Here is a 12074-nt window from a genome sequence, read left to right as displayed (position 1 = left end):
CGAAGGGAGCAGGCCATACAATGTTAAAAAGCAGCGCGACCTTTGAGAGCATCGAGAACATTACGCAATAGAAGATCATAGTGCCAAAATCTAGAAGACGAGCAAAAGCTGGGATATGCGAGGGAATCAGTCCTTACTCTGGTAAATACAGAAAATCGAAAATGTGATGGGAGCCATTGATGTCAAGAGACAATAAATAGAAAAAGGGGACTATTGGAAAGTATTAAAAAAGCAAGAACGTTTAGGGTTTCTTCTTGATCAATTGATTGATTTGAGGTAAGCGTTCATGGCAGGATAGGAGGCCTGAATATTAAAAGCCTCATGGGAGCGTTATGGGCAAATTGAAGGGAGGCAATAGATGTTTCGCATGACGTGGCAATTTGTATACAAGACCGGTCATAGATTACTCCAGAGGAATTTTTCGATGGAAGGTGATGATGGGGAATGGAACTGTGGGTTCAACCCAAAGTGTCCCTATAAATAAAAGGCCATGAATCGAGTCAGAGGGCTTCCTAACGAAGCCCAGCGAGTTGGCGTTTGTTCCTTTTAATAATGTCGGCGCTGGAACATAAGGATACAATTGATAAAGCTGTTGTACCTTACGTGTCTATAGTCATCCAATTCAATTGATGGGTATCTCTTGTACGTCTTGAATTTGCATGGGCGGTCCCAAATGAACATTGAGCATCAATATACCTTTGTTCAACGTTACGGCCACGTCTTCACTCTACAAATCGTACCAGAGCAAAAAAGGCCACGTCAAAATCTGAATCACTCACAACACATCCAGAAAGGGGGAGGAAGAGTGATGGACGAGCGAACGGAGGCAAGTGGGGGAAAGACCAAGGATGGGACGTACTTTCAAATGAGCGGGAACCGCAAACGATCTCGAAAATTCTCCGAATTTCCTCTCCCTAATTAATGACTCGGGATTTAGAGTCAGATCCTCAGGTTTCGGTGTAGGAAATATAGGATCTATAACCCCATACACTTTCAGATATCTCACCCGGGTGCTACGAGTGGTTGTAAGTGTCACTCTTACATCTCTCTTATCCACGCCGGGGAGTTCAAGCATGAGAGTAAGAATGCCAGTTTCCGGTTGATAATTCCCATCGGTTCTGATCTTATACTTTTGTCGCTGTGGTTGAGGAGTGGGAAGGGGTTGTTGTTGACTTTGTCGGAGTGACGACGACGACGAAATTGCTGGGGTTGTGTTGCCAAGTACCCTTGGTGAACCATGAGGCACTACTGACTGTTGACGTGACGATGGCGCAGCAACGGGTGACCTAAACGATAACAAAAAAAGGGGTTCGCCAGAAGCGGGCGGAAGTGCGGAAATAAGTATAATCAGACACATCCTGATACAGCATTGAATTCGTACCCAGCGATCGAGCCTTGACTTATAAAATTACCAGACGTACTGGCAGGCGAAGGCATAGAAGAAGACGCCGCCGACTGTGAAGGAGGAACACGCATATTGACGAATCTAAATTGCTGCGGTTGTTGTGGCGGTTTTTCTTTATACTTGCCAGTATCTAATCGACTCGATGGTCCAGCGGCAGCAGTACTAGTGGTATGTGTAAGTCGTCCTGAGCCAGTTGCCACGCTCTGTGGTCGGGTATAAGGTTTGCTCCGTTGCGCACGTGCAGAACGTCGCAATCCACTTGCTGGAAGCTGTGGTGGTGGTGGCTTTGATGCAAAACCACTGACACTGCTGCTGCTAGCCCAGGGGTCAACAAGAGTGTACATTTGAGCTTCGCTTTCGGGCATCTCTAACCTTCCTTCAGCTGATGTAGAGCCAAGATGAGGGAGATGAAGAGAAATTGGCGTGGTATCAACTATGCCATGACCATCCGGCGAAGGTGACGGACCGGAAAATTCGAGAGGATGTTGGTCTTGAAATTGAATAGTTCGAATTGGAATAGGTTGAACAGGTGGTGAGTGCTGGGAGAAGTGTTCTTGCTGTTGCGAATGCTGTTGTTGTTGTTGTTCTTCATGATCACGCTCAATGGTGGTATCCCATGGAGAATAGCCTTCAAGTGCTGCGCTAAGCGGTGTTGGTGGTTCAGAAGTATTATCACCAGCTATTTGTCCGAAAGGGGAGAATGACATGACGGTAAAGTAGAAACCGTTCAAAAAGCGGGGGAGATTGCCTTAAATACAAGTCCTGAGTCACTTTCCCAGAGTAACGCTCCCGTGAACAGCAAATGTGGCGAACAATGGCGGTGATCAAAAAAAGGCATGAGGCGGGAGCACAGCATTTATCCAGCCAATCAGACGGCTGAAACCGGGTATGCGCCGCGTCAAATGAAACACGTGATAAGCGCCGTGGCCATATATGGTAATGACCGCTCCACAATGGCCGGCCTCGACTCGGGTTGAATCATCTAGAAGTCACTTACATCACTGGCCTCGCACCCGTTTACGTGTTGTGCGGAGGACCAGCTCATTGTGCTTCGTGAAATAAAACCGAATTGTATTGTTATTTTCCGGGAACGCATTATCGTGATACAGTAAGTTAAACAGATTCAAAACGGGCGAAAACAACAAATGGCCATCACCTTGACTATTTCTGACTCTAGTTCCCGCCCGAGTCAAAAAACCCAATCCTAAATCCGCCCACTCGAATTCCACGAACAGCACGATTCGCAGAAGGCGCTTCAGTGGTGTTTGAATTTATAGAATGACTTCCCGCGCGACTTCTCGGCATCAGCGTACCAGTTTCAGCGACTCGTCCGCCTCTTTCAACACTGACGCGAGATCCACTGGGATTGCCAGACCGAAGATTAGTCGAATCAGCGGTGCGACTTTGACTTCTTCTTCCGGCCATGGAGTTCCGCCTACTGAGGGGCTCAGCTGGCGAACGAGAGCGTTGACCTAAAGTCGAGATCGTCGGTGATCCTACAGATGATGCGAGCGATGGAGGTGGCACAGAAGGATATGTGAGGGTCTGAGAGGCAATCATCGCGTTATGGATAGTCCAAGAATCGGATGAACCAGGGCTCGTGATGTTGGTGTTCGTACTAACATAGCTGGCGGGGTTCGTCGACGTGACAGGTGAAATCGGAAATGGAGAAGGAGAGTCCGCCGAGGACGGAGAATGTGAGAGAGGAGTGTTGGTTTCGGACAGATGGTTATGCACGGGCCGATACAGTTGCGAAGTAGGGCGAGGTATGGGAACGCCATTCAGCGCTGGTCGTGATGGGCCAGGTGAAGGGTAGTGGACAACAGAAGTGGGCGAATCAGCGCCTGATAGAGATGCCGTTCTACGATGAGTAGGCTGAGACAAAGCGTCTGACGAATGTCCTATCAGATCGTCGACAGCGAGACCCAACTGTGCGAACAAAAAAAATGTTAGAGGTCATTGATGACTCTCAAGAAGCACGCACCCGTCGTCGATGATCTATAAGCTCCTCGCGATAGATGTCATTCAAACGACTGACTCGAATATAACTTCGTTCAGCGGAAACCAGTCTAGTCCTGAGTCGCTCATTCTCTATCCTAAGTGCCTCCAACATGGTCTCAAGAGTGGGGTCGAGAGGATCGCGGGGTCCAAATCTCGCCTCTGGAGACGTACTGATTCCATTGCTGCTTGAGCCGCCGTTCTCTTGCTGTTGCCGCTGCTGTGCGAGTCTCAAAGCCGTGAGTTCTCGTGACAGCCGGTTCACATGGCTTTCCGACTCTGCTTCTAGGGCATTTTCGAGCCCAATTTTGTCCTCGCGCAGCTAGACAGAACCGATTGGACATTGGTTAAAGGAGTCACTGAGGCGACGGACCTGCTCCAGCTTTCGAGAAAGGAGGTTCATGATGCGCTCCTCCTCTGCCTCGTATGCATTGATGAGGTCCTCCTGGCGGCTGCTGGAGGTAGAAAGGCGGACAGGAGGAGACAGAGACATGGCGGATGGGAAGAGAGAGCGAGGCGGTATTTTACGTGGAAAGTAACAAGAGGGGCATTTGGGTGAGTGCAATTAACCGAGTTTGGCGAGACCGTTACCCGATCGTCCGGCAACGCCACACCAACGGATCCCACCGCGTGGCCGACCCCCCATATCTTCATGCCGATAACAGCGTGAATTATTGGCTGTTGCTACTCTGTTCATCTTTTTATTCCAACTTGGGTCGTTTTCCCAAGATTACCCCGAAAAGGTCCCATCGAAGGATCACAGAAGTTTTTCATGCCCGGCTATACAAAAGTGAAGATGAATGGTTACGCACAGACTTGGTAGGTCCGACACGGACTGTACCTGAAAGTCTGAGCGGAGCCTAGTGCAAAGGCTATTAATTATAGGTTTGCCCTGCGAGCTGCAGACGACTTGAGAATACACGATCCTGCAGGCCTTGGGCCATCATACAATGACAGCGCGGCACGGATGTGTCCAACTTTTGGGATTGGTTCACACCGTAACTCCGACGAATATATGATGTATAGCAGACTGAACGCCCGAATAATGCGGATGTTCTTATAGTCTAAATCAGCGTTTATTAGATGGTAACTTACGACCATGGGATTTGATTTACACCGGCAACCATCGTAATCTGATAAATGACCGTGAACAGCCCCGTTCATGATCCGTTTTTGATCATACACTACTATCTAAATCACCTTGGGACAGGAAGGACCAATTTGTTGCCAGTCATCGTTTTCCGACGGATACAACAGTATCGGCTGTGAGGGAGATTGATGAATAAATCACTAATTCATGCGCGACGAACATCTACAACATCATTCTACGTCGGAACTGATGCGACGCCGCCCAAACATGAAGCTGTCCTAGCCGGATTAATCCGCATAATTCAAGAAACGCGGTGATTGTACATCATTTATCTGAACATGAACTTTTAAATTGTTCTCTTGATTCACAGGCGTTGATTTCAACCGAAGTCCCCGCTCAAGTCACTTTGCTCGCTTGTGGGGTGGAGCGACCAACACCCTAATTGACAAAGGATCTCAGTCGTGGGGATCTACATACTGTGAAGAGAAGCTATGAAAGACCAGTGGGCCATATTATTCCAAAGTCCGCCGTCAGTAATCGTGCTACAGAAGGGCTGGTACGTCAACTTGGCCAGAGATAGTCCGGACACGATTATAATATGAGCCCTATGGTCCAAGGGCAACAAGATCGTGGAATCATCATGTATATTTGAGTGTTCATTCCAAAGATCTAAAAATGCCCATTTCATTTCATTCAAAACCGGGCCGGACTGACAAGAAGTGGACAATTAGTTACGGCCAACTAATGTCATTGGAAGCTTTGGTTCATGCGGACTTCATTATCGTTATCTGGTCACCTAAACTTTCACCGTCGAGCTTGTGGGTCTCGACTCTTCTTATAGAACCGACGATGAATTTGTTTTTTGATTAGAGCGATGTAAGTAGTATTTATCAGACTCTTCAGCAATTCTACATCAAGTTCATGACATGGCCGCAGTCTGGTTCCTTACAGAAGGCATGAGACATCATTGTCGAATAACAACATTAATTTTGCTTGCCTCCGAAGTATACAATCACCTTGCGCTGAAGACAATGTGGTAAAGGTCATCATCTTAGCGCTTAATCTACGCCAAGATTACGATCACATGATGAACACGTCAGGCCGAGTCGGAGTAGCCGTCGAACACGTCTTCCATGCACCACCATCGTTGACATTGAATATGGACCAATTCGTCGCAGAATTGCGCAAAATTCCGCCGGTCACTCGCTCTCTGCTAGCTTCGTCTCTGGGTATCACATTACCAGTTCTTTTGAACATACTCTCGCCCTACAAAGTCCTCTTCGTGAAGGAACTAGTATTCAAAAAACTAGAGGTTAGTCCACTTATGGAGAGATAATAATTGGCGAATGACCGATCGTCTGGTTTAGATATGGAGGCTGTATACCAGCTTCTTCCTCGGACGTGAGTTCGACCAATAACACGATGGATATTTGAAGCTAATTGCGGCGTTCAAAGCCGGAGGAATTAGTTATGTATTTGAGCTTATAATGCTGTAGTAAGTGTGTTCAATCGAGTGCATTTTTATCCCTTGATTCACTTCTTGACAGTAGGACAGCAGATCAACTTGAATCTGGCCCATACACAGGTCGGTCCGCCGACCTAGCGTATCAATTGGTTTTTGTCGCAGCTTCGATAATAGTACGTCTTGGCCATTGAACTGCATTCTTAGTCGTTCTAAACCGAAATCCAATTCAGGGCTTAACAGTTCCTCTCGGGGCATATATTTTCACTAGACCCTTCATTGTCGCCCTCGTCTACCTCAGTTCATCTCTCGCACCACCCGGAGCACAAACTTCATTATTCGGTCTCATCACCCTCCCCGTCAAATACTTCCCATACATCATGATTGGTATGGACTTTCTTACGGGTGGGCCAGGCGCAGCAGCACAGGCTGTCGCAGGTGCTGTAGCTGGCCATGCTTGGCTTTGGGCCGTTTGGGGAACATCACTTGGAGTTGCTGGTCCTTTGGCTGGGTACGCTAAAGCACCAAGATGGTTAAGTGATTGGTTGGATGGAGGTAATGGTCAAAGACCACCGCAACAACCTGGGACCGGCGGCCCTGGCGCGGGTATGGCTGCTGCTGGAGTACATGTTGTACCACCAAGAACTCGAGGAACTTCGAGTAGTAGTGGATATAGGTGGGGTTCCGGGCAGAGACTAGGCGCTAATTAAAATTCTTCTTCTCTTGCTTCTACTGTCGCGTACCACGAGATTAGAACAATTTGAACGAATTACCTATTGGAAAAGACATCGTTCCGTTCCTCCGTCCCTGGATGGCTGACATATCTAACTCGGGATTTGGCGTTGCTAATTGCTATGTCCATTATAAGCCCATCTTTGTCTTATCTCATTTTCTTTCTATCTGACCATCTGCCATGACATCCGAGCCGTTACAACCTTTCGCTCATACCCCAGAATGGAAATACACAGAATCTCCTAATCCTGGTTTCAAATTTGGCCGAAAAGTGGATGAGACACCGGCAGGGAGGGAATGGTTGAAAGGGCTTGAAAGCGGATGGGAAATTATGGATACCTCAAAAACAGAGTGGGTGGAGTCTGTTTTTTCTTATCGTCTTGTATTGGCTCAAATTTTGACGCAGTCCGGGACATTTGTACAAGATTTTAACTGCCGGCATAACTCCACGCCCAGTTGCTTTCGTTTCAAGCGTCTCCGAAGATGGCGTAGAGAACTTAGGGGTGTTCAGGTGTGTCCATAATTCACATCACGATACATCGTAATAAAACCGGATCAGTTGGTTCAACCAGGTGAAAACTGAAATTCTTTCTTTGTCAGTCCAACTGATCATGAGGATCCCCATATTGAAATCCAACAAAAAAGGTTTCTCCTACCCCCCCCGTCATCTCGATCTCGTGTACGAATCATCCCACGAGACTTAAGGACACGGCTCGGAACATCCGTGCGACTAAGAATTTCACTGTCAATATTATCAGTGAGGCATTCATAGAGAATGCTAATGCTTGTGCGATCGATGCTCCGACATATTTCAGTGAATGGGAGTTGACGGGTCTGACAAAGGAACCAAGCGTACGCGTCCTGTTGGCCTCCTTTACGGTCAGTTTAATTTACTGAGCTGATGACTGGGTTTTTAGATCCATGTCAAAGCGCCCCGTGTGAAAGAAAGTGCGTTCTCCATGGAGTGCGAGGTGAGTACATGATTTGAACTTGGGAAGTGTTTTTATCTCTCACGGGAATTTCCACACGACAGCTGTTCCAAGCTATAGATATCGTGGATCCAAAGTCACTTAAAGCTACTAACACTCTTATCCTCGGATACGTGAAGTATATTCACATGCGAAAGGATACCATGGATCCTACAAGAGGAATTCCAGACACAGGAAAACTCAAGCCTATTTGCAGACTGGGAGGTGTATCTTATGCGAAACTTGGGGATGGATATCAAATTCCACGACCTGCATGGGCAAATGTATTTGAAGAGTTGAAAGAAAAATTTGGAGAGGACGCCGTAACTGGTAAAGGTAAGACTACGGAGGGGAAATTATAAATTGATAAGAACCCTCAATAAATGTGTATTATCGCAATGTGGTATTTTTTGGGGTTAGGGGAAAGACAGCTCCTCAATTCTTCAACCCATATTGCTGCCAGTATTCTCGCATATCAGTCAATTCTTTCTGCATACCATTCTTCTCTAGCCAAATCATCAAATCCTTCATCTTCAAAATCGATTGCACGCGCCCTTGTCCTACAAGATCCTCAACTTCTTTCACCGTACTACTCACACCATCCTGCCCAACTTCCTCCCTGTCAAGCGCTTGTACAACACCGACAACTTCCCCACCATTCGCCTTCACTGTATCAATAGCCCCTCTCACAGCTTTACCAGAAGTCATGACATCATCGAGAATAACAATTTTTTTTCCTTGAACAGGAACTCCGACCATCATACCACCCTCTCCATGATCTTTGGCTTCCTTTCTGTCATATGCAAAGCCGACTTGGATGTTATGTTGGGTGTGGAGGAGGAGAGCTGTCGTTGAAGCGAATGGTATGCCTTTGTATGCTGGTCCGAAAAGAACATCGAATTTGGGAAGGGCGTTGGAAGATGGGGATGAAGATTGAGCTTCAATTATCGTGGCTGCGTATGCGCTAGCGAGAGTTGCCAAGATCGGACCTGTACATAATAATCCAGCGTTGAAGAAATATGGAGAAATCCTGCCAGAAACCAAAAACAAAAAGTTATAGGTTTCTTGTTCGCTGCGGCTTTGTATGGAATCTCGAGACGTACCGCCCTGATTTGAGTGTGAAAGTACCGAACTTGAGAGCGTCTACTGACATTGCATGTTCGATAAGTTGGGATTTGTAGTTTGGTAGAGACGATGTGGTCATTGTTTTCTGCTGAACTTGATAAGATTTGCGTTCACCAAGCAAATTCTATATATAGGGATATTCACGTGATATTAATTTGGTAAAGGTAAATTACAACCCGAATGGTTCCTTTCAGGCTCTCGCCTCTCTTGTTCTATGCCACTGCCAAGTGGTGCATCGTTCCAGGCAAACGATATTTTCTAAACGGTTTCTCCCTCTGGTCTTTCATACCCTTTATGCATAACTCTTGACGTTCTAATATCAGCCAGCACTCATGGTCTTGCCTGCAGTCTTCTCATTATTCTTTCCTTGGAGGTCGCGGTTGCCGAATCGTCTTATCCGCCGACCCGAAACTGACATAGAAGTGTCATCGCCTGGTGCACCTATTTCCCCTTCTAGCTCTCCTCATGATGCCAACGGGAAGGAAATCTTTACTACGCACAGTAACTCATCATTCCGACGTGATCGTGATCAAGCTCCGGCCTCTCCGGACCATCATCAACAACCAGACAACTCTAACGCCAACATTCGATCTCTTCCTCTGATCTCTAGCATCTTCGTACCATTTTCAATATTATTGGCCGTACCTGGCCTCACAGACCATTGGTACATTCGAACAAATGATCAGCATCAAATTCTTGACTTTGAACCAAATCCCTTGTATTTGAGAGTTATGCTGGGTTTCAGTATGGCTTTTGCTGTTATCGCGAATTTGTGTCTTCTGGTTAGGCTTTTTGAGAAGATGGTTAGATGGATGACGATCATATGTATCATTTTGTTGACGTTGCACGGTACGATATTTCACTTTTGATTCCTTTCCATTCGAATACTGATATGCATTTCCCGCGGTAGATATTTTGGATATATCTGTAATCATCATATTTACCATAAAAACTCAAGTTGATGATGGATTTATCCTCGGTCAAGCATTTTGGGCGACTTTGTGTTCTACTATTGCGGCATTTATGATCAATATTACCCTCGTTCTGGATTACCTGAGGACTTCCGGTGCTGAAAGGGACGGTAAGTGCTTTTTGTGGGATAAAAATTGATGAACTCCTGATGATTCATGGTTGTGCTTCTTCGTTATGACAGAGAGCGGACTAACAAAGAAACAACGGACGCTCGCGATAAATATGATCGGATTGTTGTGCTATATAGCTTTCGGTGCAGCAATTCATCTGGCCCTTATATCCCTTTCGTATATCGATGCTTTATACTTCACTGTCGTTAGCATCCTCACAGTCGGTAAGCATCGCATATCCAACAGAAAACATCAATTCTAATGAATGTATTAGGTCTTGGTGATATCACACCTCGTACTCCAGGAGCGCGTATATTCACAAGTCTATACACAGCCGCAGGGATTGTAATCATAGCAATCAATATTGGACTAATACGTGAATCACTATTGGAAGTTATACGACATAACATGTATGCTCGAATTCATCGAAGACGGAAGAGAAGGATAAAATATAGGTGGGAGATTGCCTTGAAATGGAGATTGGAACATGCTGGATTGCCGATTTGGATTCCTATTAGCAAGGAAGAGGAGAGAGAAGAGGAAGAAGCAGAAGAATACCATCATTATTCTGGCGCAACAGGACCTACAGGGAAATGGAAGAACTGGCGACCCCTGAATGCTATTTGGCTTCATACTCTCAGAGGATTGCGTAACCTCAAAACAAGACGTAGTTACAAGAAAAGGCATATGAGATTAAACCTGCGAGGATTGACCGATGCTCAATTACAAGCTGCGGCAATGGAAGCTGGTGCACCATTGAAGGAACTTTTACCTGCTTATTTCCATTCTCGGACTCATCATGAAGTGTACGGATATGTTGGAGGTGAACAAGCAATGAGGACAACACCGACCCATTATCGGATGGGAATGATGATTACACTTCTTGGGGATTTCGCTTATTCGTTTACTATGGGTCAACATGGGTCATCTAGAAGGATAAAAGATGATTATCCCGGACAGCTGGAGAATGCTGATGATGAATCTGGTGGAGATGGTCTTGCCTTGGATGAACCACAAATGGAAGAGAGAAGACACTTTGTGGCTAGGATCGTCGCTGCGTTGGCGTGTTTTTTCACTTTTTGGCTAGTAAGTGATTGACTGCTCACAAATCTGGGTACGCAACTGAGTCGCAAAATCATTCGTAACAGGTCGGCTCGGCCATTTTTTCGGCCACAGAAGGCTGGTCCTACGGGTTATCGCTTTATTTTTGTAAGTTTCTTTGCAATAATTGACCATTCTCATTTAATATACTGTATGTTTTCGGGATATACCAGGTTTCTTTACTTTCATTACGGTCGGATATGGTAGGCAAATATTTCTTTTCTGGTATCTCCGAAGCGCCTTACGATTTTCATAAAGGTGATCCTGTCCCTAAAACAGCCGCAGGACGCTCCATTTTTGTTGGTTGGGCCTTGTGTGGCGTTGGTACCATGACTATCCTTATATCCCGTAAGCAACCCTACTTGGCTTACATCGCTCTAGCTGGTAGCGGGACCTTCCTTGCTTATAACTGATTCGGACTTAATATCCCTAGTTCTCGCGGATAGATATACTGAAGAATACAAGAGAATTATATCGGATACACAAACTATGAAGCCTGAGGGTCTGCCTCCTACGAAAGGGATCCAGGATACAACTAGGATGACCATTGTATCACCTACCCCGCCGATAATGCAAAATCACGACGACGCTGTTTTCGGGAATCAGGAATTGTTATCTCGGGTAGACACGTTAAAGGAACTGATTGTTGATGAAGGACTATTCAGGGAAGGAAGACTTCTTCATACTCTCGAAAGTCAGTTTAACCAAAAACAAGCAAAAGACGATATTAAATACTGAATTTTTGTTTTCCTTCTATAGATGAACTTCAAAATATGTTGTCACACATACGACTTTCGCGGCGAAAATCGAGCAATGGAGAGCATTTGTGGGATGAAACATAATCTCGCCTGCTCATAAAATGGAAAAGACATTGCATGATTTGTGTGCGCGTTCAAGATGCCTCCACTACATGCGCCTGTCACAGTTGCGGCTCGATCAATTCCTTCATGAACCCTGAAGCGATTTCAGTGCAAATTTCATTTACGCTAACGAATCCAGCTTTGATCTCCAATCCAATTCCGGACCGGGTCGTGAACTGTGGGGTCGGAGTCGCGGAGATTCGTGCCGTTGTTCTGCGGTATGGTTTTTGTTTCTGCGACGACATGAGGCG

The 12074-nt window shown here is 46.0% G+C and overlaps 6 protein-coding genes across 6 annotated transcripts; 3 read left to right on the top strand and 3 right to left on the bottom strand.

Annotated features, from left to right (window-relative positions):
* Positions 1-775: 775 nt before the first annotated feature.
* On the bottom strand, positions 776-2112 carry AGABI2DRAFT_120501 (hypothetical protein; the record flags this gene model as incomplete). Its single annotated transcript, XM_006463630.1, has 2 exons — positions 776-1286; positions 1382-2112. 2 exons carry the CDS (start codon positions 2110-2112, stop codon positions 776-778), a joined length of 1242 nt encoding a protein of 413 aa, XP_006463693.1.
* Positions 2113-2578: 466 nt separating this feature from the next.
* Positions 2579-3896, bottom strand: AGABI2DRAFT_120500 (hypothetical protein; the record flags this gene model as incomplete). Its single annotated transcript, XM_006463629.1, has 3 exons — positions 2579-3334; positions 3390-3725; positions 3777-3896. The coding sequence occupies 3 exons, from the start codon at positions 3894-3896 to the stop codon at positions 2579-2581; spliced, it is 1212 nt and encodes a 403-aa protein (XP_006463692.1).
* A 1722-nt stretch (positions 3897-5618) lies between these two features.
* AGABI2DRAFT_208591 (hypothetical protein) lies at positions 5619-6828 on the top strand. Its single transcript, XM_006463628.1, has 5 exons — positions 5619-5805; positions 5861-5894; positions 5949-5988; positions 6041-6131; positions 6189-6828. The coding sequence occupies exons 1-5, from the start codon at positions 5653-5655 to the stop codon at positions 6663-6665; spliced, it is 795 nt and encodes a 264-aa protein (XP_006463691.1). The 5' UTR covers positions 5619-5652; the 3' UTR covers positions 6666-6828.
* A 40-nt stretch (positions 6829-6868) lies between these two features.
* Positions 6869-8017, top strand: AGABI2DRAFT_74758 (hypothetical protein; the record flags this gene model as incomplete). The annotated part of the gene is made up of 6 exons (XM_006463627.1): positions 6869-7038; positions 7094-7198; positions 7247-7259; positions 7333-7539; positions 7605-7658; positions 7721-8017. 6 exons carry the CDS (start codon positions 6869-6871, stop codon positions 8015-8017), a joined length of 846 nt encoding a protein of 281 aa, XP_006463690.1.
* A 57-nt stretch (positions 8018-8074) lies between these two features.
* On the bottom strand, positions 8075-8859 carry AGABI2DRAFT_179965 (hypothetical protein; the record flags this gene model as incomplete). Its single annotated transcript, XM_006463626.1, has 2 exons — positions 8075-8685; positions 8759-8859. 2 exons carry the CDS (start codon positions 8857-8859, stop codon positions 8091-8093), a joined length of 696 nt encoding a protein of 231 aa, XP_006463689.1. The 3' UTR covers positions 8075-8090.
* A 253-nt stretch (positions 8860-9112) lies between these two features.
* Positions 9113-11701, top strand: AGABI2DRAFT_120496 (hypothetical protein; the record flags this gene model as incomplete). The annotated part of the gene is made up of 8 exons (XM_006463625.1): positions 9113-9629; positions 9691-9861; positions 9934-10086; positions 10137-10948; positions 11011-11071; positions 11137-11166; positions 11222-11347; positions 11397-11701. 8 exons carry the CDS (start codon positions 9113-9115, stop codon positions 11699-11701), a joined length of 2175 nt encoding a protein of 724 aa, XP_006463688.1.
* Between the last annotated feature and the right edge of the window lie 373 nt (positions 11702-12074).

This window comes from Agaricus bisporus (assembly GCF_000300575.1).
Source record: "Agaricus bisporus var. bisporus H97 unplaced genomic scaffold AGABI2scaffold_9, whole genome shotgun sequence".
In the NCBI taxonomy this organism is placed as follows: Eukaryota; Fungi; Basidiomycota; class Agaricomycetes; order Agaricales; family Agaricaceae; genus Agaricus; species Agaricus bisporus.
The sequence above is the reverse complement of the archived record's forward strand: the minus strand, read 5'-3'. Positions and strand labels throughout refer to the sequence as shown.

Coding starts and splice junctions, on each gene's coding strand:
- AGABI2DRAFT_208591 (XM_006463628.1), top strand. CDS start 5,653: ATGGACCAATTCGTCGCAGAATTGCGCAAAATTCCGCCGGTCACTCGC. Junction 5,806..5,860: donor TAGTATTCAAAAAACTAGAG/GTTAGTCCACTT, acceptor CGTCTGGTTTAG/ATATGGAGGCTGTATACCAG. Junction 5,989..6,040: donor TTTGAGCTTATAATGCTGTA/GTAAGTGTGTTC, acceptor ACTTCTTGACAG/TAGGACAGCAGATCAACTTG.